The 22534-nt window shown below is 36.8% G+C and overlaps 4 protein-coding genes across 9 annotated transcripts; all 4 read left to right on the top strand.

The window, feature by feature from the left end:
- The first annotated feature begins 709 nt into the window (after nt 1-709).
- Nucleotides 710-8662, top strand: LOC147547932 (vacuolar protein-sorting-associated protein 11 homolog). 2 transcript variants are annotated; one of them, XM_086666747.1, is made up of 6 exons: nt 710-758; nt 4192-4562; nt 5274-5447; nt 5551-5874; nt 5961-7742; nt 7910-8662. In XM_086666747.1, the coding sequence occupies exons 2-6, from the start codon at nt 4341-4343 to the stop codon at nt 8297-8299; spliced, it is 2892 nt and encodes a 963-aa protein (XP_086522873.1). In that variant the 5' UTR covers nt 710-758; nt 4192-4340; the 3' UTR covers nt 8300-8662. The 2 variants fall into 2 exon arrangements, with proteins under 2 accessions (XP_086522873.1, XP_086522872.1); XM_086666746.1 differs by lacking the exon at nt 710-758 and adding an exon at nt 3207-3640 and having other exon boundaries at nt 4326-4562.
- A 129-nt stretch (nt 8663-8791) lies between these two features.
- LOC147547931 (UDP-glucose 6-dehydrogenase 4-like) lies at nt 8792-10691 on the top strand. The gene has a single exon (XM_086666748.1). The coding sequence runs from the start codon at nt 8963-8965 to the stop codon at nt 10406-10408; it is 1446 nt and encodes a 481-aa protein (XP_086522874.1). The 5' UTR covers nt 8792-8962; the 3' UTR covers nt 10409-10691.
- A 2269-nt stretch (nt 10692-12960) lies between these two features.
- On the top strand, nt 12961-17171 carry LOC147547930 (protein FAR-RED IMPAIRED RESPONSE 1-like). 4 transcript variants are annotated; one of them, XM_086666880.1, is made up of 6 exons: nt 13006-13319; nt 13371-13466; nt 13748-15869; nt 15967-16185; nt 16481-16568; nt 16689-17171. In XM_086666880.1, the coding sequence occupies exons 3-4, from the start codon at nt 13812-13814 to the stop codon at nt 16054-16056; spliced, it is 2148 nt and encodes a 715-aa protein (XP_086523006.1). In that variant the 5' UTR covers nt 13006-13319; nt 13371-13466; nt 13748-13811; the 3' UTR covers nt 16057-16185; nt 16481-16568; nt 16689-17171. The 4 variants fall into 4 exon arrangements, with proteins under 4 accessions (XP_086523007.1, XP_086523004.1, XP_086523005.1 ...); XM_086666881.1 differs by having other exon boundaries at nt 12961-13466; XM_086666878.1 differs by having other exon boundaries at nt 12961-13466; nt 13669-15869.
- Nucleotides 17172-17628: 457 nt separating this feature from the next.
- Nucleotides 17629-20893, top strand: LOC147547929 (UDP-glucose 6-dehydrogenase 4-like). 2 transcript variants are annotated; one of them, XM_086666876.1, is made up of 3 exons: nt 17629-17703; nt 17811-18114; nt 19158-20893. In XM_086666876.1, the coding sequence occupies exon 3, from the start codon at nt 19182-19184 to the stop codon at nt 20625-20627; it is 1446 nt and encodes a 481-aa protein (XP_086523002.1). In that variant the 5' UTR covers nt 17629-17703; nt 17811-18114; nt 19158-19181; the 3' UTR covers nt 20628-20893. The 2 variants fall into 2 exon arrangements, with proteins under 2 accessions (XP_086523002.1, XP_086523003.1); XM_086666877.1 differs by having other exon boundaries at nt 17629-18114.
- The last annotated feature ends 1641 nt before the right edge of the window (nt 20894-22534 follow it).

Below are 22534 nucleotides of genomic sequence, written 5' to 3'. Positions count from 1 at the left end.
AGCTTTTAGTTGGGAAAATTCAACGACTACTCCCATATGTCTTATTCGTCAGTGTGATCTAGAGATATTTCACATAGAGAAGTGGTATAGGAGGTGAATTTGGGGCGCCAACTCACTCAAGAAGTACGAAATGCGCGTCCGTGTATTTTAGAATATGAAAAAAAACAATTTTTAGTCTATGAAAATAACTCACTCATGAGTCAATGACTCCAGTAGAACGACTTCTAGCAAACAAAGTGGAAATGTATGACATTCAAATCCACTGAGGAATAAATGGAAAATTTGAAAAAGTAAAGGTTATATGGAACAAACAATGGAGTTGATCAAGGGAATCGAATTTGGAGGTCTACAAATCAATTTTAGACAGAGAGTCTATAGAGAGAAGATCGAGCTAAAAGGCAGCCAAGGTTTTTTTTTTGAATGATCAACGTGCCTCGAATCGTTGACGTCTAAGGTGGAAGACTAAACCTCTTAGCACTCCAACCAAGGGTTGTTGGCAACTAGGGTGTTTGGTGGTGGGTTCTGAGTGATTATAATCTTGACCGTTGAAAAATCAACGGTCCAGATAGTTAGGTTTAGAGGGACTGCGTTTTTAAGCAGATGATAATCAATGATCTTTCTTGAAATTATAGAGAAACCGATTCTTCACGCTCCAGCTTGGCAAAATTGCCGACGTGTCTTGACACGTCGGTAATCTGCCCAAGATCGGCCTACAGAATCGGTTTCTCTATCATATCTCTTCTCCTTTTGTTGGGTCGGTGTTACGGGGAAATAAAGAAATTTTCTAGGGTGTGAAGTTTTGGTGGAAACATAAAAATTAGGGGGGTAGTGGTTGGGGACATTGGGGGACATTTTCATGTCCCCCAATGTCCGTGTTATTGGTTGGGGACATTTCAAATGTCTCCAAATGTCCGTGTTATTGGTTGGAGACATTTCAAATGTCTCCAAATGTCTGTGTTATTCGTTCGGGACACGAAATTAGGGACATTTCAAGACAAATTGTTTTTGGGGACATTTGGAGACATTTTAGTGTAAATTTGGAGAGCTTTTGGAGAGAAAATGTCTCTCAAAATATGGAAGACACTTAGGGACATTTGAGTAAGGAAGATAATAAAAATAATTATTATTACCAAATCATATTATAATAATATTATCTTATTATTATATTACTACATTATTGTATTATTATTATTATTATTATTATTATTATTATTATTATTATTATTATATATTTGAGTAAGGAAGGTCATAAAAATAATTATTATTATCAAATCATATTATTATAATATTATCTTATTATTATATTACTATATTATTGTATTATTATTATATTATATTATATTATATTATATTATATTATATTATATTATATTATATTATATTATATTATAGGGTTATTTCCCTAATGGCCCCCTACTTTGTGACCAGCTTCCCGCGTGGCCCCCTACTTTACAAGAAATACCCATATGGCCCCCTTCCGTTATAACACCGTCACTCTCTCTCCTCCATCATATTTTCTCTCTCTGCCAACTCACGCCACATCACCTATTACGCCACCTCATCACCTTCTCCGGCAAAGGTCGCCGGCCGGCCAATTTCCGGCCGGCGACCTTCAAACTAAAAAAAAATAATTTTTTTTTTTTTTTCTCTCTCTCTTCCTCTCTCTCTCTCTAAAATTACTCCGGCGAAGGGAGACCTTCGCCGGAGTGGTCTGTTCTTGAAGAACAGACCGAGATCTGTTCGTGAAGAACAGATCTCGGTCTGTTCTTCAAGGAACAGACCGAGTCTGTTCTTCAAGGAACAGACCGAGTCTGTTCAGTGAAGAACAGATCTCGGTCTGTTCTTCACTGAACAGACCGAGTCTGTTCTTGAAGAACAGACCCGGGTCTGTTCAAGGAACAGACCAAGGTCTGTTCTTCAAAGAAACAGATCTGTTCTTTGAAGAACAGACCTTGGTCTGTTCCTTGAACAGACCCGGGTCTGTTCTTCAAGAACAGACTCGGTCTGTTCAGTGAAGAACAGACCGAGATCTGTTCTTCAAGAACAGACTCGGTCTGTTCAGTGAAGAACAGACTCGGTCTGTTCAGTGAAGAACAGACCGAGATCTGTTCTTCACTGAACAGACTCGGTCTGTTCCTTGAAGAACAGACCGAGATCTGTTCTTCACGAACAGATCTCGGTCTGTTCTTCAAGAACAGACCACTCCGGCGAAGGTCTCCCTTCGCCGGAGTAATTTTAGAGAGAGAGAGAGGAAGAGAGAGAGAAAAAAAAAATTATTTTTTTTAGTTTGAAGGTCGCCGGCCGGCGACCTTTGCCGGAGAAGGTGATGAGGTGGCGTAATAGGTGATGTGGCGTGAGTTGGCAGAGAGAGAAAATATGATGGAGGAGAGAGAGTGACGGTGTTATAACGGAAGGGGGCCATATGGGTATTTCTTGTAAAGTAGGGGGCCACGCGGGAAGCTGGTCACAAAGTAGGGGGCCATTAGGGAAATAACCCTATATTATATTATATTATATTATATTAATATTTAACTATATTAAATAATAAATATTTACCAATTGTCCATCAATGTCCACAGATATCTACAGATGTCTACGAAAGTCGAAAAATATATATTTGGAAATATTAATTAATTTTTTTATTTCATATGGTAAGACAGTAATAATATTAAAAATAATAAATATCAACTAAATATCTATCAATGTCCATAGATATTCACGGATGTCTACGAAAGTCGAAAAATATATTTTCAAAGTAGTAGGGCAAATTTATTTCGTATGATTAGACAATAATGATTACATTAAAATAATAAATGTCTACCAACTGCCATCAATGTCCTCAGATATCCACAGATGTCCACAAAAGTCGAAAAATATATTATTGAAACATGAGTACAAATATATTATTTCATATGGTTTGACAATAATGATAATATTAAAATAATAAATGTCTATCAATTATCCTTCAATGATGAGATAATAATAATAATAATAATAATAATAATAATATCCACTACACATTTTGTCCATGGATTCAATATGTTGAAATGTCCCCAGGACATTTTGTCCATGAACCAAATGTCTTCAAATGTCTCTGAGACATTTTGTCTATGAATCAAATGTCCTGAAATGTCCATAAAGACATTTTGTCTACGGACAAATGTCTTGAAATGTCTTGAAATGTCTCTGGAACATTTTGTCTCTGAGTGTCCTCCAATGTCGTGAACCACTTCCCCCCCCCCCCCCCCCCCCCCCCCCCCCCCTAGACTTTTTTTACTTCCCCCGAACAACCAAATCATTTTGAGCTTTTTCTTCTTTTCAGCTACCACCACCATCTCCGGCTACTTCCACCGTCTTTGGCGACAACTTTTTTCTCTTCCTCTCCATCTCCGGCGACTTCGTCTTCGTCTCTCTCATTACTCTTCTAAACATTTGGATCGTCCAAAAAACTGAAATCGGTTTCTGTAACCGATTCTTTTTCCCCCAATTTTCTCTTCTTCATCTCTCTCTACATTCTTATTATTACCTAAATCACTTCCCAAATCGATTAATTTCTTTTTTCTCGGTTGATTCTTTTCTATTCTGATTATAGAATATCAATTGCTTTGATTCATCATCATTTGATTACCCTAATTTAAAGGTATTCAACTACTACTAAATTAGTAGTACTTTTTATATTCGTTTTAGAAATTAGGGTTTTCTTTTGGCCTTGATTGTGATTGAATTTCTGATGAATCAATTACAGGATTATGAGGTTTACTTACTACCTTTGATTTATACCTATTCATGTTAAATTTGACTCTTGTATGACTATTGATTCATCTTACTTAGCTTATGAACTCAGAAATCTTAACAATATCATCTTCTTCTTCATGTACTGTGTTTCATTTGACTTGATTATTTGATTTGTTATGTTTCTTAAATTGGCTTTGAACGTCGTATTAGGTTCCAAATGAGACAGAGAGAAGAAAGAGAAACAGGAGAGAGAGAGAAGAGAGAGAGAGGGGAGAGAGAGAGAAGAGAGAGAGAGAGAGAGGAGAGAGAGAGAGAAGATGATGATGTCGCCGACCGTCGCCGGCAACACCTGGCCGGCGACGTATAAGGTGCGTTTGGTTTCATTTTTTTTGGGTTTCCACCATCTTCCCCAGAAATATTTCTGCTTTCCCCAAAGCGGTGGCCTTTTGTTGGAAGAAGAATGTCTAGATTGTGCAGAAATCAACAAACAGATAGAGACGTTCCTTCCCCTTGTTTAGGGTTTACGAAATTCTTAGGCTAAACTAATTTTAGATCTCAAATATAAACTAATTCATCCGATTTGATCTCAGTTGATGCGGTAGAAAATGTATCAATGGAGGAAATTCGAGTTCTTCGAAGAGAAAACATCTGGGAAATCATCAATTCCAGAAGAAGTTACTGGAAAGATAAATTGTTGTTCGAGTGGTAGAGGGAAGATTGTTGTTGGATGTGATGATGGTATGGTGAATTTGTTAGATCGTGGATTGAAATTCAATTATGGATTTCAAGCTCACGCCACTTCTGTTCTCTTCCTTCAGCAACTCAAGGTAACCCTTATTTTTTCTTTTGATAATCTCAAATTTCATGGTCGATTTAAAAATTTTAAGTTCCTGAAAATGTTAGGGTTCTTGAGTTCAACTCTAGAAGTTAGTAATTTATACAAGAATGCCAAAGTAGTTTGAGTTGACTTGTAAAATTCCTCCTCAATTATCTTTTGAATCTTCTCAAATAGTCAATTTATATGTTTGATAATCTGGAACTAGTCGATTTATTAACACTAGTTAGAGAAACATTGATGTAAGTTTGTAAAGTTATAATTTTTCACTTGGACAGTAGTTGAGAAACATTGATGTGGGTCTGAACTATCACAGGTTGTTCTTCGCGTAGCTATTGGTTGGAGTGAAAATCATAATCTAGTTTGATTTTCTTTCGTTTCTCAAGCGTTAGGGTTTTAGTGAAAACGGGTAAACCTGAAACCTCCCATGTTGTAGTTATTGAAGGTTGATTCAAAACAACTTCATTTAAGTTACCAGTAAGCATTTTATTCCCTGCAAAATGATGTTTATAAAAATAGAGACGATGATATGAGCTCATACCAGTAACTCGTTAATGTAGCTAACTTAATTCAACAATGTTAGCTAGCGTCTTGCAAACTATTTTGGGGTGAATATATTTGTTAGTAGTCCTACTAAATCGATTTCTGGATGTCTAACCATTGTAACAGATAGTTAACGGGTTTCTTGTTTCTTGACATTTAGCAACGGAATTTCTTGATCACTATTGGAGAAGACGAACAAACATCTCCACAGTTATCACCTATCTGCCTGAAAGTTTTTGACCTCGATAAGATGCAGCCAGAGGGCTCAAGCACCACTAGTCCTGATTGCGTCCAAATATTGCGGATATTTACTAATCAGTTTCCTGAAGCAAAGGTATTGTTGTACTCCAGTATGGGCTTGCATTCTTGTTTCTGATGAATAATTGAATCATGCAGAGCCTGACTTGAATACTTTCTGAAACCGTGTCATCCTGTAGATTACAACATTTTTAGTCCTCGAAGAAGCTCCACCTATATTACTCATCTCAATTGGGTTAGACAACGGTTCCATTTACTGCATTAAGGGGGACGTCGCACGTGAGCGTATCACCCGTTTCAGGCTTCAGGTGGAGGGCGTTACAGACAAGAGCAATACTCCTGTTACAGGGCTAGGATTCCGAGTTGATGGTCAAGCCCTTCAACTGTTTGCTGTGACTCCAACTTCTGTGAGCTTGTTCAACTTGCAGGATCAACCTCCTAGACGACAAACCCTGGATCAGATTGGATGTGACCTTAATGGTGTCACGATGACTGATCGTTCGGTACGTAGCATCGTTTTTCTCCCATATATTCTGAAGGGCATGATATATTTTTCGTTTTCTGAAGGTTATTTTTTTTATATGATCAGGAGTTGATAATTGGGCGACCGGAGGCAGTTTACTTCTATGAAGTTGATGGTCGTGGTCCTTGTTGGGCCTTTGAGGGAGAAAAGAAATTCATTGGATGGTTCCGTGGGTATTTATTATGTGTTATTGCAGATCAAAGAAACGGTAAATACACATTCAACATTTATGATCTGAAGAACAAATTGATCGCCCACAGTATAATTGTTAAAGAGGTGTCACACATGATCTGTGAATGGGGTAACATAATTCTTATAATGAATGACAAAACAGCTATATCAGTGGGAGAGAAGGACATGGAAAGCAAGTTGGATATGCTTTTCAAGAAGAATCTATATACTGTTGCTATCAATCTTGTCCGAAGTCAGCAAGCTGATGCGGCAGCAACAGCTGAGGTACTTAGGAAATATGGGGATCATTTATACGGAAAGCAAGATTATGACGAGGCTATGTCTCAATATATCCACACCATTGGTCACCTTGAACCTTCTTATGTTATCCAGAAGTTTTTAGATGCGCAACGTATCCACAATCTTACCAATTACTTGGAGAAACTACATGAGAAGAAAGGATTGGCGTCGAAAGATCACACCACTCTTCTTCTTAACTGCTATACAAAACTGAAAGATGTGGAAAAGCTCAATGTATTCATAAAAAATGAAGATGGTGCAGGAGAACTAAAGTTTGATGTTGAAACTGCTATAAGAGTTTGCCGTGCAGCAGGCTACCACGAGCATGCTATGTATGTTGCTAAAAAGGCAGGAAAGCATGAGTGGTACTTGAAAATCTTGCTTGAAGATCTTGATGAATATCAAGAGGCACTGGAATATATTTCAAGCCTTGAACCAAGTCAAGCTGGGATCACCATGACGGAATATGGTAAGATTCTGGTGGAGCACAAGCCAGTAGAGACAGTAGAGATACTCATGAAACTTTGCACCGAAGAAGGAGAATCGAGTAGAGGTGGGACATCAAACAGCACATACTTATCCATGTTACCTTCTCCAGTTGATTTTCTTAACATGTTCATTCACCATCCGAAGTCCCTTATGGATTTTCTAGAGAAATACACCATCAAGGTGAAAGATTCACCGGCTCAAGTAGAAATTAACAATACACTTTTGGAGCTATACCTCTCTAATGACTTAAACTTCCCATCAATGTCACGTGAAAATGACGCTGAAGCTGTCAACCTTAGAGATAGAAGTTCAACTGGAGTAGCTAGCATGCCTAGGTCAGAATCAAAGGAGAAAGTTGTTGGAGAGGTCAAAGATATAAATAAAGAAAAGGAACGCCTAGAAAGGTTTGAAAAGGGGCTATCCCTGCTTAAGACGGGGTGGCCATCTGATTTAGAGCATCCATTATACGATGTGGATCTGGCTATTATTCTCTGTGAGATGAATGCATTCAAGGGAGGCTTGCTATTTCTGTATGAGAAGATGAAGCTCTATAAAGAAGTTATATCTTGTTATATGCAGGCCCATGACCATGACGGATTGATTGCGTGCTGCAAGAAGCTGGGGGATTCCACCAAGGGAGGAGACCCAACTCTTTGGGGAGATTTACTAAAGTATTTTGGTGAGCTTGGGGAAGATTGCTCAAAAGAAGTAAAGGAAGTATTGACTTATATTGAGAAATATGACATATTGCCCCCTATTATTGTTCTTCAGACACTGGCCAAGAATCCATGCTTAACTCTTTCAGTTGTGAAAGATTATATTGCTCGAAAACTTGAAAAAGAATCAAAGTTGATTGAAGAGGACCATCATGCTGTTGAGAAATACCAGGTTAGCATTTAAAATTAAGTAATCTGATCTTGTAGTTTGACACATTCAGAATACAGCTCACCGTTTTTGCTATTTACCTACCGAATGCTTCTTAGTATTTTTAAATGATGAAAGTGTGAACCGGATGTTTTTAGTTTTTAACCAAACAGCATTTCCGATTTATGCAGGAGGAGACCTTGAACATGAGGAAAGAAATCCAGGATCTAAGGACAAATGCTAGGATTTTCCAGTTAAGTAAGTGCACAGCATGCACGTTCACTCTGGACTTACCCGCCGTTCATTTTATGTGTATGCACTCTTTCCACCAACGCTGCCTTGGTGACAACGAAAAAGAATGTCCTGAATGTGCTCCCGAATATCAATCTGTCTTTGAGATGAAGAAAAGTTTGGAGCAGAATTCCAAAGACCACAACCTGTTCTTCCAACAAGTAAAGAATTCAAAAGATGGGTTTTCTGTGATTGCAGAGTACTTCGGAAAAGGGATTGTTAGCAAAACTAGTAATGGATCAACTGAATCTCAAAATTCAGGAAATTCTCTCACCAGGACTGGGTTTTGAAATGTCCTCGTTTCTATTAATTTTTTTCCGTATTTGCACCTATTATTCAGTGTCTTATTGAAGCGAGAAACCAGCTTAACCGAGAGTCATAGCTAAAGAGCAGAAGGAAGAAAAATGTTTGTGTTTGATGAGAAGAGCTTCTTAGAGGAAAGACACTGAAAAATGTGAAATTTGCTGACTTCATGATTTTTCCCACTATTGAGACTGGTTTTTGCAGAAGAGTGAGAATTTGGTGATTAGTGTGTTTTATTGTAATTTTTTGCTACTCTAAGATGTGATTATATTTTATTTGTTTTTTCTCGAAGTCAGATCTGAAATCTAACTCGAGGTCTGAACTGATTCAAGTATCAGAATGTTTGCTAAGATCTTGCTCGTCTGAATAGTTTATTCGGGTTTGATTTTGGGTCCGTTTGATACAGACAATTCAAATTTTGTCGAGTCAGATCAGACAAGGAGAAAAATAAACACACCAGAAAGTTTGATGCCACTAAACATGAACTTTCTCTTTGAATATTAGAACTTTTTTGCATGTAATTCATATTTGCAAGTTTTCAGCACTTGAAGGTGATTTCAAACCTTGGTTTTAGTTTACCGAACAAATACATTCTTAACTTTTTGCAGGTATATAACTTTTTGCAGGTATATAACAACTAACAAGCGAAAATGGTGAAGATCTGTTGCCTTGGAGCTGGTTATGTTGGTGGGCCTACTATGGCCGTGATCGCTCTTAAATGCCCATCAATTGAAGTTGTTGTGGTTGATATCTCTCAACCAAGAATTACAGCCTGGAACAGTGATCAGCTTCCAATTTACGAACCAGGTCTCGATGAAATTGTCAAGCAATGCAGAGGGAAAAATCTGTTTTTTAGCACTGACCTAGAAAAGCACGTTTCAGAGGCTGATATAATCTTTGTCTCAGTCAATACCCCTACCAAAACTCGTGGTCTTGGAGCAGGAAAAGCTGCTGATCTTACCTACTGGGAAAGTGCAGCTCGAATGATTGCTGATGTATCAAAATCTGACAAAATTGTTGTCGAGAAATCAACTGTTCCAGTGAAAACAGCTGAAGCCATCGAAAAGATTTTGATCCATAACAGTAAAGGCATCAACTTTCAGATTCTTTCAAATCCCGAGTTCCTTGCTGAGGGAACTGCAATTCAAGATCTCTTCAACCCTGATCGAGTTCTTATCGGAGGAAGGGAAACCCCAGGAGGCCAAAAAGCAATCCAAGCCTTATCCGACGTTTATGCCCATTGGGTACCCAAAGATAGAATCATAGCCACCAATTTATGGTCAGCCGAACTCTCGAAGCTTGCTGCAAATGCATTCTTAGCTCAGAGGATATCATCTGTCAATGCCATGTCAGCTCTTTGTGAAGCAACTGGTGCTGACGTTGCTGAGGTAGCTCATGCTGTTGGAAAAGACACTAGAATTGGTCCAAAGTTTCTCAATGCTAGTGTTGGTTTCGGCGGATCTTGTTTTCAGAAAGATATTCTCAACCTTGTTTACATTTGTGAATGCAATGGTCTTCCTGAAGTGGCAAATTATTGGAAACAAGTTATCACGATCAACGACTACCAGAAAACCCGTTTTGTTAACCGGGTAGTTTCCTCCATGTTTAATACAGTTTCAGGAAAGAAGATTGCAGTTCTAGGTTTTGCTTTCAAGAAAGACACAGGCGATACTAGAGAAACACCAGCTATCGATGTTTGCAAGGGTTTAATAGGAGACAAAGCCAAGTTGAGTATTTACGATCCACAAGTGACCGAAGATCAAATCCAGAGAGATCTTTCTATGAACAAATTTGAATGGGATCACCCACTTCATCTTCAACCATTAAGCCCAACTTCAGTAAAGCAACAAGCAACTGTTGTTTGGGATGCATATGAAGCAACAAAAGATGCTCACGGAATTTGCATTTTAACCGAATGGGATGAATTCAAGAACCTCGATTACCAGAGGATCTTCGACAATATGCAGAAACCTGCTTTTATATTCGATGGAAGAAACATCGTGAACGCAGAGAAGTTAAGGGAGATTGGGTTCATCGTCTATTCTATCGGTAAGCCTCTTGATTCATGGCTAAAGGACATGCCTGCTGTGGCATAAAAGAGACTAGAGAGAGAAACAAAATGCAAAGTAAGTTGTGATCGATGTGGGATCAAATCTATAACTAAAAATTTCTGAGGCAGTTCAAATTCTTGAAAAATTTTGGTTCACCATTTGGGGTCTCTGTTGTTTAATTCTACTTCTATATGGTTCTATGTAGGATCTTGATTCATCAAGTTTTTAACCTTCTTTTTCATATTTAGGTCTGTTACTTTTTAGTGTTTTCTCCTTACTTTTCTGTTGTACTTGGCTTAATATTTCTCATATTCAATTCTAGTTTGTACTTCTCTTCTTTTATCTGATTGATTTATTTTCTAGCTGTGTGGTCTTTTTCTTTTCTTTCGTTATTGTGTGAATCTAAATTGAGTGAAATGGACTCAAAATCAGATTTCAGACCTGATTGAAGGACATAACATACATGGCCTAATAATATATATTTCTAGTTGCAGGTTTCAATCCTCAGATCTTATAAGCTATATCAACTTAGGTTTATGATCCTTTCATCAAAAAAAAAACTTAGGTTTATGATGTTTATTTTGGGTAGTAGAAACTGTAGCCTAAAGTGAATACAAAAGTGTAGCTGAAACAACCATACAAAATGTTCTTCGTCTAAATCAGGTATAGGTGGTAAAACTGAGACTCCGACTTCTGGGAACGAAGACATACCAAGAGAAGTTCGACGTGCTCTTTTTGATATTAACGCCATTCTAGGGCGACATTATAATGAACTGGTAGGTTTCCCGCAATTTTTGATGTTTTGAACCTCGTTCCTTATTTCTGACCTCTTCTTTCGATATCGTAAAGAATTCCAAGGCTTCCGCTGAACTTGAGTCTTGACAAGATGAACTTGATCGTTACAAATTTGATTTAGAGAAGTGAAAGCTAAGCTTTCTTTCAGAGATAACTTTTCCGAAAAGGGAGTTGGATATGTGCAAATCTGATCTAGCCATGTCTCAGATTAAATTGACTATTGTCAAACATTAAGCGGATTGTAGGGAAGCGAGATTCAACGACCTAAACCTAAAATCGTTGATGATTTGCTTGTTGAAATCATCGAATTTCTTCTCTCTCGGTTGCAATAAATAGATAAGTTCTTAAGTTTTGTCATTTAGGTTTTGAGAGTAATTTTGTTGCTAAAGTATGGGTAATTTCGTCACTGAAAAGTAGTCTAAAATTGAAATTGGGTTTCAGGCATAAATTTAAAAACTTATTTAGTGTTTGAATAGACAAAATCTTATGTTGTCTTTGTAACTAAAGATTTCAAGAAATTGGGCCAATTCCGTATTGAAAAAAGATGGTGTTTAGAGATTAAAATAATACAAGTATCGAAGTTTTCTTTTATTTTCATGTCCTTCCTTAGATCCACAGATCCTAAAACAAAATCCTATTTTTAACCTATAAACAACTTATTCTATGGAACAACCATCACTTATAAACACTAAATTCTTATTTACTTTTAAGTTGTTCTGATCTCTTTTTTTCCTATGTAACACATTAGTTATTTAATCCTATCAGTTTATAATGTTGACGAAGATTTCTCTCAAAAAGTAAACATTTCAGTTACTCTGGTTACATTTTTTTTGTCGCCAGAATTTCGGCCACTGTGGTCGAAATATTAAACATATTTCGACTATGGTGGTTGAAATATGTCCAAAATTTCGACCAATATTCATATTTCGACAATAGTGGTCGAAATTTTGCGCATATTTCAACCATATTGGTCGAAAGTTTGGACATATTTCGATTACTTTGTCCGAAATTTTTCTGTCAAATTTTATTTTATCATTTGTTCAAGACTTTTCAATAGAAAAAAAGATTTTGACTATTAAATTTTTTTTATCTTTTTGTGGTTAATTTTAAATATTAAAGTATTATCAATATTGCCATTTGAAAGTAAATATATGATGATTTATTTAGTTTTTCCAAGAAAAATGTCTACTTCTTTTTTTTTGAAACCAAGCGAAATTATATTTCATTCATAAGTGATCCAATCACAAGTTACATGGATGATGATTCTTATTTCTTTGAGAACTACATGAGAGTTACATAAAAGATCTTATAGATCGAGAATTAAAGACCCTAAAGGTCGACAAAAAGAAAATTACAACAATAATATTATACTAATAAAAGTGAAATCTTGATCGTTCTTTTCTCTTGACTTGTAATTTCATCTTCAATCTTTTTGAATTGTTCATCGTAGCCGGCGATATTGAATCTTCTTTTCTCACTGACATCTTTACCCATACTTCCATTCCTTAAACATATAAAATCACCAACAAGTGGATTCAATCCTTTATTGAATTAAAATTTTGTAACTTTAAGAAATGCATATGCGATCCATGTTAGAGAGAGAATAACAAGAAGAAGAGGAAGAATCCAATAAAAAGAATTGTGTAGAATAAGATTTGATTCCATAGAATCTCTCTCTAAAACCTACACTCCAAGATCTTATTATAGAAATAACATAAACAACAAAAAGGACTAATGTTTCTTTACTGATCGTGTCACAATACACTAGAGTCAGGTCCATTTACCAAAGACCTAAAAGAATCGAGCAGCAAAGAGATTTATAAAGAAAGAAAGTAAGAGATAAAGATGGCGAGAGAAACTGATTCTCAAAACTAGGTTGAACTGGTTTGGCGAGAGAAGCTCTGACCTTCAGAAAACTAAAAAAAAATGTATTCAAAATTTCCACCAAAAATTTTGTATCCCGAAAAAATTTCTTACTTTTCGGTAAGGGTGGCGTAAAAATTTCGAACCAGAACGAGGAGCAAAACGAAAACGATAACCAGGTCCAAATCAGTTTATTTTGTTCCGGTTCTGAATAGTTCAATCACATTATCACAGTAATAACGTTCTGAACGAGCAAAGTCGCCCTAGAACCGCTCCTTGTCTATCATCCTTGATCCTTGCCCTCTTCTCATCTTCTTCCTCACCGGCAACTCTAACCAAAGTTACTGAGACTTCCCTCAGTCGACGGAAAGTAGTAAGAGACGGAGAGAAAGATAGAGAGAGAAGCTGTTACTCAAGTTTCTCATTCATCGAGTTTGGAAATTGGGTAAGATCATAAACTCTTAATATTCAATTATTGCCAACTGATTTTCTTCATGTTTGAACTGATTTTTTAGTTCAATTGGTTTCCTCACTGATCAGAAACAAAATCACATTTCGAATTAGGTTTCATGTTTTCCCAAGTTCTTGATATCGCATGCTCTATTTTCAGTTTGCGTAATTATTAGCTAACTTGATAATTGGTTTAGGTCCTTTATTAGGAATGGAAGAAGCTTCAACTAGTCATCAATGTTTAGAGACTAATCAAGAAAATAATGAGACTGAAAGGACAAATGGAAGAAAAGTAATAGTTAATGGTGAGACTGCAACAGTTACTACTGATGAAACTGAAATGGGGAATGGAGATAATGTTGAGGAAAGAATACAAGAGCCCAAGGTTGGGATGTTTTTTAACTCTGTTGATGATGTGTTTGACTATTATAAAAATTATGGTAAACAATTAGGGTTCCCAGTTAAGAAGAGGTCATCAAATAGAGATGATGACGGGGAGTTGAAATACGTGACTCTTGCTTGTGGTCGATCAGGTAAATCTAGCATTACTAGCACTGCTATGAAGCCAAATCCGTGCATAAAAACTAATTGCAAGGCTCTTCTTAGCTTATGTATATGTTCTGATGGAAGATGGCGTGTTAGCTCAATTAAGCTTGAGCATAACCATGAGTTGACTCCAGATAGTGCCCATTATTTTCGATGTAATCGGGTGGGAAAATCACAATTGAAAAGAAAACTCGATGCAAATGGCGGAAGCGGAGTTAAACTAGATAATGGTACTAGTTCTTCGGTTGGTGAGGCTGGAGGGCATGAGAGTACTTTAAGTACGGAAAAGGGTTATGAAAGAGTTAGTCAACTACAGCTTGGGGAAGGAGACACTAACTTAATTTTAAGTTATCTGATGAAGATGCAATATCATAATAGAAATTTCTTCTATGCCGTTGATTTTGATAAAAGTGGCAGGTTAAGAAATGTGTTTTGGGCAGATGCAAGGAGTAGAGCGGCATATGAGGAATTTGGTGACGTTATTAGGTTTGATACAACCTACTTGGCCAATAAATACGCCATCCCATTTACTCCATTTGTGGGGGTCAATCATCATGGGCAATCAATTTTACTTGGATGTGGATTGGTTTCAAGTGAAGATACAGAGACATTTATATGGTTGTTTCAGTCTTGGCTTTCATGTATGTCAGGGCGAGTTCCAAATGGAATAATAACCGATCAGGACAAAGCCTTGGATAAAGCAATTGAAATCGTATTTCCTAAAGCTAAACATTGTTGGTGCTTGTGGCACATAATGAAGAAATTGCCTGAAAAGTTCAAACATGACAATCAGTATGAGTCGACGAGGTCTTCCTTCCAAAGTACTGTATATGATTCATTCTCTCATGGACAGTTCGAGGAACGATGGGTCAAGATGATTGAGGAATACAAGTTACATAACAATGATTGGTTATCTGAGCTGTACAATGAGAGAAATCGTTGGGTCCCGGCATTTGTGAAAGAAAATTTTTGGGCAGGAATTCTTCCCATACAGAGATGTGATAGTATGAATTCATTCTTTGACGATCATCTCAAGGCTAAGACTACTTTGAAGCAGTTTGTGAAGCAATATGAGAATGCATTAAGAAGTCATGTCGAAAAGGAAAACCATGAAGACTCTAAGTGTTCAACTTCACATGCAAATTGTGTAACCCATTATGACATGGAAAAACAAGTTCACGATCTTTACACTGTTTCAAATTTTGAAGAGTTCCAGAGTGAATTGACAGGTAAAATGTACTGTGATTTGGCTTCTGTTAAGGTCGATGCTGCAAGTTCGAAGTATACAATATCGGAAGATATCATGATTGGGGAGAGAAAACAGTGCGCAAATTTCAAAGTACAGTTCCGTGAACATGATGTTGAAGTTAAATGCAGTTGTTGTATGTATGAGTTCAGGGGCATATTATGTAGGCATGCAATATACATTTTAATTCGTCATAAGATCCACTTACTCCCAGAAAAGTATATCATGCGAAGATGGAGAAAGGATGTGAAGAGGTTTTACACAGGAGTTAAAATAAGATATAACGACTGGGATGCCACACCTGAATCACACCGATGTGATAAAATGCAAAAAACCTTTGATAGCATTAAGGAACTGGCAAATGATTCTGAAGACAAGTGCAAGATTGTGATCGCTTGGATGGACAAACTACAGCACGAACTAACTACCCTCTCTAGTTCTAGAGATGGTCAACCAACTCAAGATTTACCTATCAGTAGGAGATTACTGGATGATGGTAGTAGCATTTCAAAAGAGAGTCGGAATAGACTTACTTCTAATAATCCCTGCGGAGGGTTTGGGACGGGCAATGTAGCTCAAGCTATTATCAGTGGAAATCATTATCAGGTAACATATATGTGTGTGTGCATGTGTTCTCAGATCAGAAGTTGTAGCTGCTTTTATGTGCACATTGACATGTATTTTTCTATATTTGCTTCATTAGGTTCATGATCAAGCGTGGAATGGAGGTTATGGTGTGTATGGGATGCCTAGCTCTAGTTTGCAAGGAGAGCATAACCTGAAGCCTAGCTGATAAGCTGGCGCAGAAATACCCAATTTTTATGGTGGATGGAACTTCTTAAATTGAAAATTTCGTGTGACGATAATTGATAAGGACATACCCTCCATGCTGGAAGAAAATCCGCATAAGTTGTAGAACCAGGTACTGCATTTCCCTTTTCCTAGAACCAAAAGAATGTTGAACTTTTCCTCATTAAAATAGTGTTTCTCCCGGGCTGACATGTCGTGAGAACACAGAATTTACTTTTTTGAATAGTTAACGCTATTGTAAGATATTGAAAATGTATGTACAAATATAAAGTTCATAAATGGTAAGACAACAAAATTCGAGAAGCTAATGATAATAAACTACATACGGTTATTGCTAATTAGTATTCAACTTTTCAGTCAAATAAAGCTCGATTTTATCTCTTAATTTGAACTTGGGTTTTGTTCAGGTGCTTCGTGGCAAAATTTTCACGAACAGACACTAGGATCCCATTGTAGGATTCACCACTTCATTCTCTTGGATGTCCAATGAAAGAGGTAATGTTACGACTAGATCGACAAAAGCTGACATAAGCATTTCGTTTATTTGCATTTTCAGTTTGGCACTTTTCATGGGTTTTTGGTTTTTGGTTTTATTGGCTATTTTTGTGACTACAGGCTAATCTGAATCAAATTATGCCTGATTCAAGGAATGCTAGTTGCTAAAAATTGGATGTTGAATGTCTGTTATTGGGACCAACTGCCTCGATGGCATAAAGATGGTTATCCGTGTCAGGCGACTTGGTCGGTATTAGTGACCACCAATACCATGAAGAATCTGTAGTCAAGTTTTGCATAGACTGGTAATGGCAACAATACCAGTTTCCCATTGATGATGGAGGTTCATGTGTCTGCCATCTCTGACAGATATAATTAGGGAGATAAAATTTTCTGAGAATGTGAGCCACTTGGTTGACTGCTAGAGAAGTATGAAGTAGTTCCAATCGTTCCAATTTATCCATTTTGTTTATAATTTTATCACATTCCGAAGTTTTTACCATCCGGACTCGTTTCTTCAGTTGCATGCTCATATTACTATGAAGCATCACTTTCAATTGTTACTCGCTGAATCTTCATTAAATAAGCTAGTTTATCGCCCAATAACACTACACGAGCTTTTGTTGCTTTATAATAAATACTCTTAGATGTAGAAGGGAGACTATATCACCGAATTTGAAGATCCTGGCTGTTAGAGCAACCCTATTGTTAGGGGTTAGGGCTTCCAAATTCAACCGGGAGCCCCCCTCCCTGCTTGAGGGGGTCCACCCACTTTTTTTAAAATATATTTTTCAATTTTATATTTGGAACTAATAGTTTATAGTTGAAAATCGAAGTTAAAATCTCATACACGGACATCACGCACCTAGATAATTTAGCCTAGGTTGGGAGCCTCTCCTCTGGGAGTCTAACATTGCAACTGAAAATTTTAGAAACTTTTAAAATTTAGGACCCAAAATTTGGGAGCAAGAAATCTTTTGTTTTACATTTTTTTTTTTTCTGCTTTGTTCAAACAAATTCTGATGTCATATATGATTTGCTTGGCTAAGGCATAACACTTACTTCAAATGCGGGTCTTCTCAGTTTAGGACTTTCAAACTGATATTTTTTAAATGAGACACTAAACAATTTTGTCGTAATTGAGTAAGACACTAAAAATGAGTCTAAAATCACAAACTATATGAAATAACTTGAAATGACTATCAATTTCTGGCTAGAGTTAATCAAATTTAACCATTTCAGAGTCAGATTCGATTCAGACTCCAGTCAGACTCCAGTGATACCTTCTACCGACCCAACTAATTAGGTACCCGGTTCCATCGAATGAAATAGAAAGAAAACGTGTTTAATACTAATTCCGGTTCAGCTGTTAAATCGGTTAATGAGTGTGAACCAGTAGAGATGTTAGATCATTTGTCATTTTTTTTTCCGGGTATTTAAAAACCATTCAAGTCTTCCCCCTCATTCAAACTGGAAACCCTTGTCATCTTTCTTCTCTAATCCGTCTTCATTCTAATCTCTAGAGAGAGAAAATCTAGTTCATAAGGTATTTTTCTTACCAATTCTTATCATTTTTTAGTAGTAATTCTAAATACTTGTAGTTATTAAATCTTCCTAATTAATTCTGTTAATTGTTCTATTAGAGAACGAAATTTGTTTCTGCATTTATGATCTGAATTTTGAATCATTTAGAAATGTATGATTTTCATTCGGAATATGAAGCTTTTGATCCTCCCAAATTTTCATAGATCTAATACGTTTTCTTTAAATTTCTATGGATCTGGAAGTTATAGTTGATAGTTTAATTCTCAATTCAGATATTTATGAGTTTTTGTTTGTACGATCTACATTTTTCTGATTGTTCCATTTTAAATGATCGATACGAAATCCAGATCCGAATTCTAAGTATTTTAGGGTTTCCTTCTAGATCATTTGTTTATATTAGTAGTATGTAGTAGCTTGAATTTTTTGTTTATATCATTGTCTGAAGCTAGGTCTTTTGTTTTGCATCTGATCCGTTAGAATAACAGAGAAGCCATTACTCTTTTAGTATTCATTGTTAGACAGACCTTCTTTGTTCAGATCTAGACATGGATCATCTTAAATGATTAATTTAAGTCTGATTTATTATAGGCTTTTAAGTTATTTAATGAAATTGGATTACTTTAATTACCACAAATTTTGACTTTTAAGTTGTTAGCGTTTAATCTTTAATCCTTTTATGTCCTTTTACAACGGATTTACTGTTAGTATTTGTTTTTTCTCCAAGTTAGATCTGAAATCTCGCTCGAGGTCGGAACTGACTTGAGTCAAATATCGGAATGTTTGCTTTTGTCTGACTCGTCTGAATAGTTTATTCGGGTTGATTTTGGGTCCGTTTGATTCAGACAATTCAAATTTTTTCGAGTCAGATCAGACAAGGAGAAAAATAAACACACCAGAAAGTTTGATGCCACTAAACATGAACTTTCTCTATGAATATTAGAACTTTTTTGCATGTAATTCATATTTGCAAGTTTTCAGCACTTGAAGGTGATTTCAAACCTTGGTTTTAGTTTACCGAACAAATACATTCTTAACTTTTTGCAGGTATATAACAACTAACAAGCGAAAATGGTGAAGATCTGTTGCCTTGGAGCTGGTTATGTTGGTGGGCCTACTATGGCCGTGATCGCTCTTAAATGCCCATCAATTGAAGTTGTTGTGGTTGATATCTCTCAACCAAGAATTACAGCCTGGAACAGTGATCAGCTTCCAATTTACGAACCAGGTCTCGATGAAATTGTCAAGCAATGCAGAGGGAAAAATCTGTTTTTTAGCACTGACCTAGAAAAGCACGTTTCAGAGGCTGATATAATCTTTGTCTCAGTCAATACCCCTACCAAAACTCGTGGTCTTGGAGCAGGAAAAGCTGCTGATCTTACCTACTGGGAAAGTGCAGCTCGAATGATTGCTGATGTATCAAAATCTGACAAAATTGTTGTCGAGAAATCAACTGTTCCAGTGAAAACAGCTGAAGCCATCGAAAAGATTTTGATCCATAACAGTAAAGGCATCAATTTTCAGATTCTTTCAAATCCCGAGTTCCTTGCTGAGGGAACTGCAATTCAAGATCTCTTCAACCCTGATCGAGTTCTTATCGGAGGAAGGGAAACCCCAGGAGGCCAAAAAGCAATCCAAGCCTTATCCGACGTTTATGCCCATTGGGTACCCAAAGATAGAATCATAGCAACAAATTTATGGTCAGCCGAACTCTCGAAGCTTGCTGCAAATGCATTCTTAGCTCAGAGGATATCATCTGTCAATGCCATGTCAGCTCTTTGTGAAGCAACTGGTGCTGACGTTGCTGAGGTAGCTCATGCTGTTGGAAAAGACACTAGAATCGGTCCAAAGTTTCTCAATGCTAGTGTTGGTTTCGGCGGATCTTGTTTTCAGAAAGATATTCTCAACCTTGTTTACATTTGTGAATGCAATGGTCTTCCTGAAGTGGCAAATTACTGGAAACAAGTTATCAAGATCAACGACTACCAGAAAACCCGTTTTGTTAACCGGGTAGTTTCCTCCATGTTTAATACAGTTTCAGGAAAGAAGATTGCAGTTCTAGGTTTTGCTTTCAAGAAAGACACAGGCGATACTAGAGAAACACCAGCTATCGATGTTTGCAAGGGTTTAATAGGAGACAAAGCCAAGTTGAGTATTTACGATCCACAAGTGACCGAAGATCAAATCCAGAGAGATCTTTCTATGAACAAATTTGAATGGGATCACCCACTTCATCTTCAACCAGTAAGCCCAACTTCAGTAAAGCAACAAGCAACTGTTGTTTGGGATGCATATGAAGCAACAAAAGATGCTCACGGAATTTGCATTTTAACCGAATGGGATGAATTCAAGAACCTCGATTACCAGAGGATCTTCAACAATATGCAGAAACCTGCTTTTATGTTCGATGGAAGAAACATCGTGAACGCAGAGAAGTTAAGGGAGATTGGGTTCATCGTCTATTCTATCGGTAAGCCTCTCGATTCATGGCTAAAGGACATGCCTGCTGTGGCATAAAAGAGACTAGACAGAGAAACAAAATGCAAAGTAAGTTGTGATGTGGGATCAAATCTATAACTAAAAATTTCTGAGGCAGTTCAAATTCTTGAAAAATTTTGGTTCACCATTTGGGGTCTCTGTTGTTTAATTCTACTTCTATATGGTTCTATCTAGGATCTTGATTCATCAGGTTTTTAACCTTCTTTTTCATATTTAGATCTGTTACTCTTCTGTTGTTCTTGACTTCTTGGCTTAATATTTCTCATATTCAGTTCTAGTTTGTACTTCTCTTCTTTATCTGATTGATTTAGTTTCTACCTATGTGGCTTTTTTTTTTCTTCGGTTATTGTCTGAATCTTAAATTGACTGAAATGGACTCGAAATCAGATTTCGGACCTGATTGAAGGACAAAACATACATGGCCTAATAATATAAGAGTTAATTCCTACTTAGCCCCCTACTTTGTGACCAGCTTCTTTTATGGCCCCCTTTTTTCCGTAAATTCAAATATGGTCCCCTTTTGTTAACACCATCAGTTAACTTTAGTGGTTAAGTCTTTTGTTTCCATTATTGCCCTTGTTATAAAAGAGATTTGGAAATTCAAATTTGGCCCCTTTTTTAATATGGGTCAATTCCAAAAAAAAAATCAATCATTTTGGACAAAGTTAAGGGGCCAAAATGAAATTCGATCTTAAAACATTTAAATACCTCATCTTTCCCTCTCTCTCTCCCTCTCATCCACATCACCAAAACCAGACACCTCATCATCTTCTCCGTTGAAGGTCGCCGGCCGGCCAAAATTTCCGGCGACCTTCAAAATAAAATAAAAAAATTAACTTTCTCTCTCTTGTTCTTCCATCTCTCTCTCTCCTTCATATTTCTCTCTCTCTTCTTCTATCCCTCTCTCATCACTCTCTCTCTCTCTCATTCTCAAAAAAAAAAAAAAAATCTCTCTATATTCCGGCGAAGGGGAGGAGCCCCTTCGCGCGGAATAACCAGACCTTGAAGGTCTGGTTTACCATTAAAACCAGACCTTCAAGGTCTGGTTAGGAATATAGAGAGATGAGAGAGAGAGAGATTTTTTGAGAATGAGAGAGAGCTGAGAGAGAGAGAGAGGGAAAGGAGAAGAGAGAGAGAGAAATATGAAGGGGAGAGAGAGAGAGATGGAAGAACAAGAGAGAGAAAATTATTTTTATTTTTTTTAATTTGAAGGTCGCCGGAAATTTTGGCCGGCCGGCGACCTTCAACGGAGAAGATGATGAGGTGTCTGGTTTTGGTGATGTGGATGAGAGAGAGAGGGAAAGATGAGGTATTTAAGTGTTTTTAGATCGAATTTCATTTTGGCCCCTTAACTTTGTCCAAAATGGTTGATTGTTTTTTGAATTGACCCATATTAAAAAAGGGGCCAAATTTGAATTTCCAAATCTCTTTTATAACAAGGGCAATAATGGAAACAAAAGAGTTAACCACTAAAGTTAACTGACGGTGTGAACAAAAGGGGGTCATATTTGAATTTACGGAAAAAAGGGGGTCATAAAGGAAGCTGGTCACGAAGTAGGGGGCCAAATAGGAATTAACTCATAATATAATGGGTGCTTCTAAAGGCACCGGACCAAAAGGCTGTTAGCATCCGGAAATTTTATTGGAGGTCTTTATAAGCACCAGTTTATAATGTGGGTGACAAATCACAACTTTGTGAGATGAAATTTTCGGGGAAAACTTGGAATTCAATGGTCTGGTAGGTATTATTTTTCTATGTTTTTCAATTCATTCTTTAATTATTTGTAGATAAATTTTATGATTCATTCTTTATTCTTCTTCATTCATTTACTTGTTTGATTCTTTCTAAACTTCATACAAATCTATATTTGCACAAAATTTCATCAGATTTTCATTCTTTTGTATCTGTTTTACGAAAAGCATCA

The sequence above is a fragment of the Eschscholzia californica genome, unplaced genomic scaffold (genome assembly GCF_041429995.1).
Source record: "Eschscholzia californica isolate CP2 unplaced genomic scaffold, dmEscCali1.0.p SCAF_3, whole genome shotgun sequence".
NCBI lineage: Eukaryota > Viridiplantae > Streptophyta > Magnoliopsida > Ranunculales > Papaveraceae > Eschscholzia > Eschscholzia californica.
Note: the sequence above shows the minus strand (reverse complement) of the source record. Positions and strands in the feature narration are given on the sequence as shown.

What these genes read in the sequence shown, in the direction of transcription:
- LOC147547929 (XM_086666876.1), top strand. Translation starts at nt 19,182, where the DNA reads ATGGTGAAGATCTGTTGCCTTGGAGCTGGTTATGTTGGTGGGCCTACT.
- LOC147547931 (XM_086666748.1), top strand. Translation starts at nt 8,963, where the DNA reads ATGGTGAAGATCTGTTGCCTTGGAGCTGGTTATGTTGGTGGGCCTACT.
- LOC147547932 (XM_086666747.1), top strand. Translation starts at nt 4,341, where the DNA reads ATGTATCAATGGAGGAAATTCGAGTTCTTCGAAGAGAAAACATCTGGG. An exon ending in TCTTCCTTCAGCAACTCAAG is followed by an intron (nt 4,563 to 5,273) that starts GTAACCCTTATT and finishes CTTGACATTTAG; the next exon opens with CAACGGAATTTCTTGATCAC. An exon ending in ATCAGTTTCCTGAAGCAAAG is followed by an intron (nt 5,448 to 5,550) that starts GTATTGTTGTAC and finishes GTCATCCTGTAG; the next exon opens with ATTACAACATTTTTAGTCCT.
- LOC147547930 (XM_086666878.1), top strand. Translation starts at nt 13,683, where the DNA reads ATGGAAGAAGCTTCAACTAGTCATCAATGTTTAGAGACTAATCAAGAA. An exon ending in TCAGTGGAAATCATTATCAG is followed by an intron (nt 15,870 to 15,966) that starts GTAACATATATG and finishes TTGCTTCATTAG; the next exon opens with GTTCATGATCAAGCGTGGAA.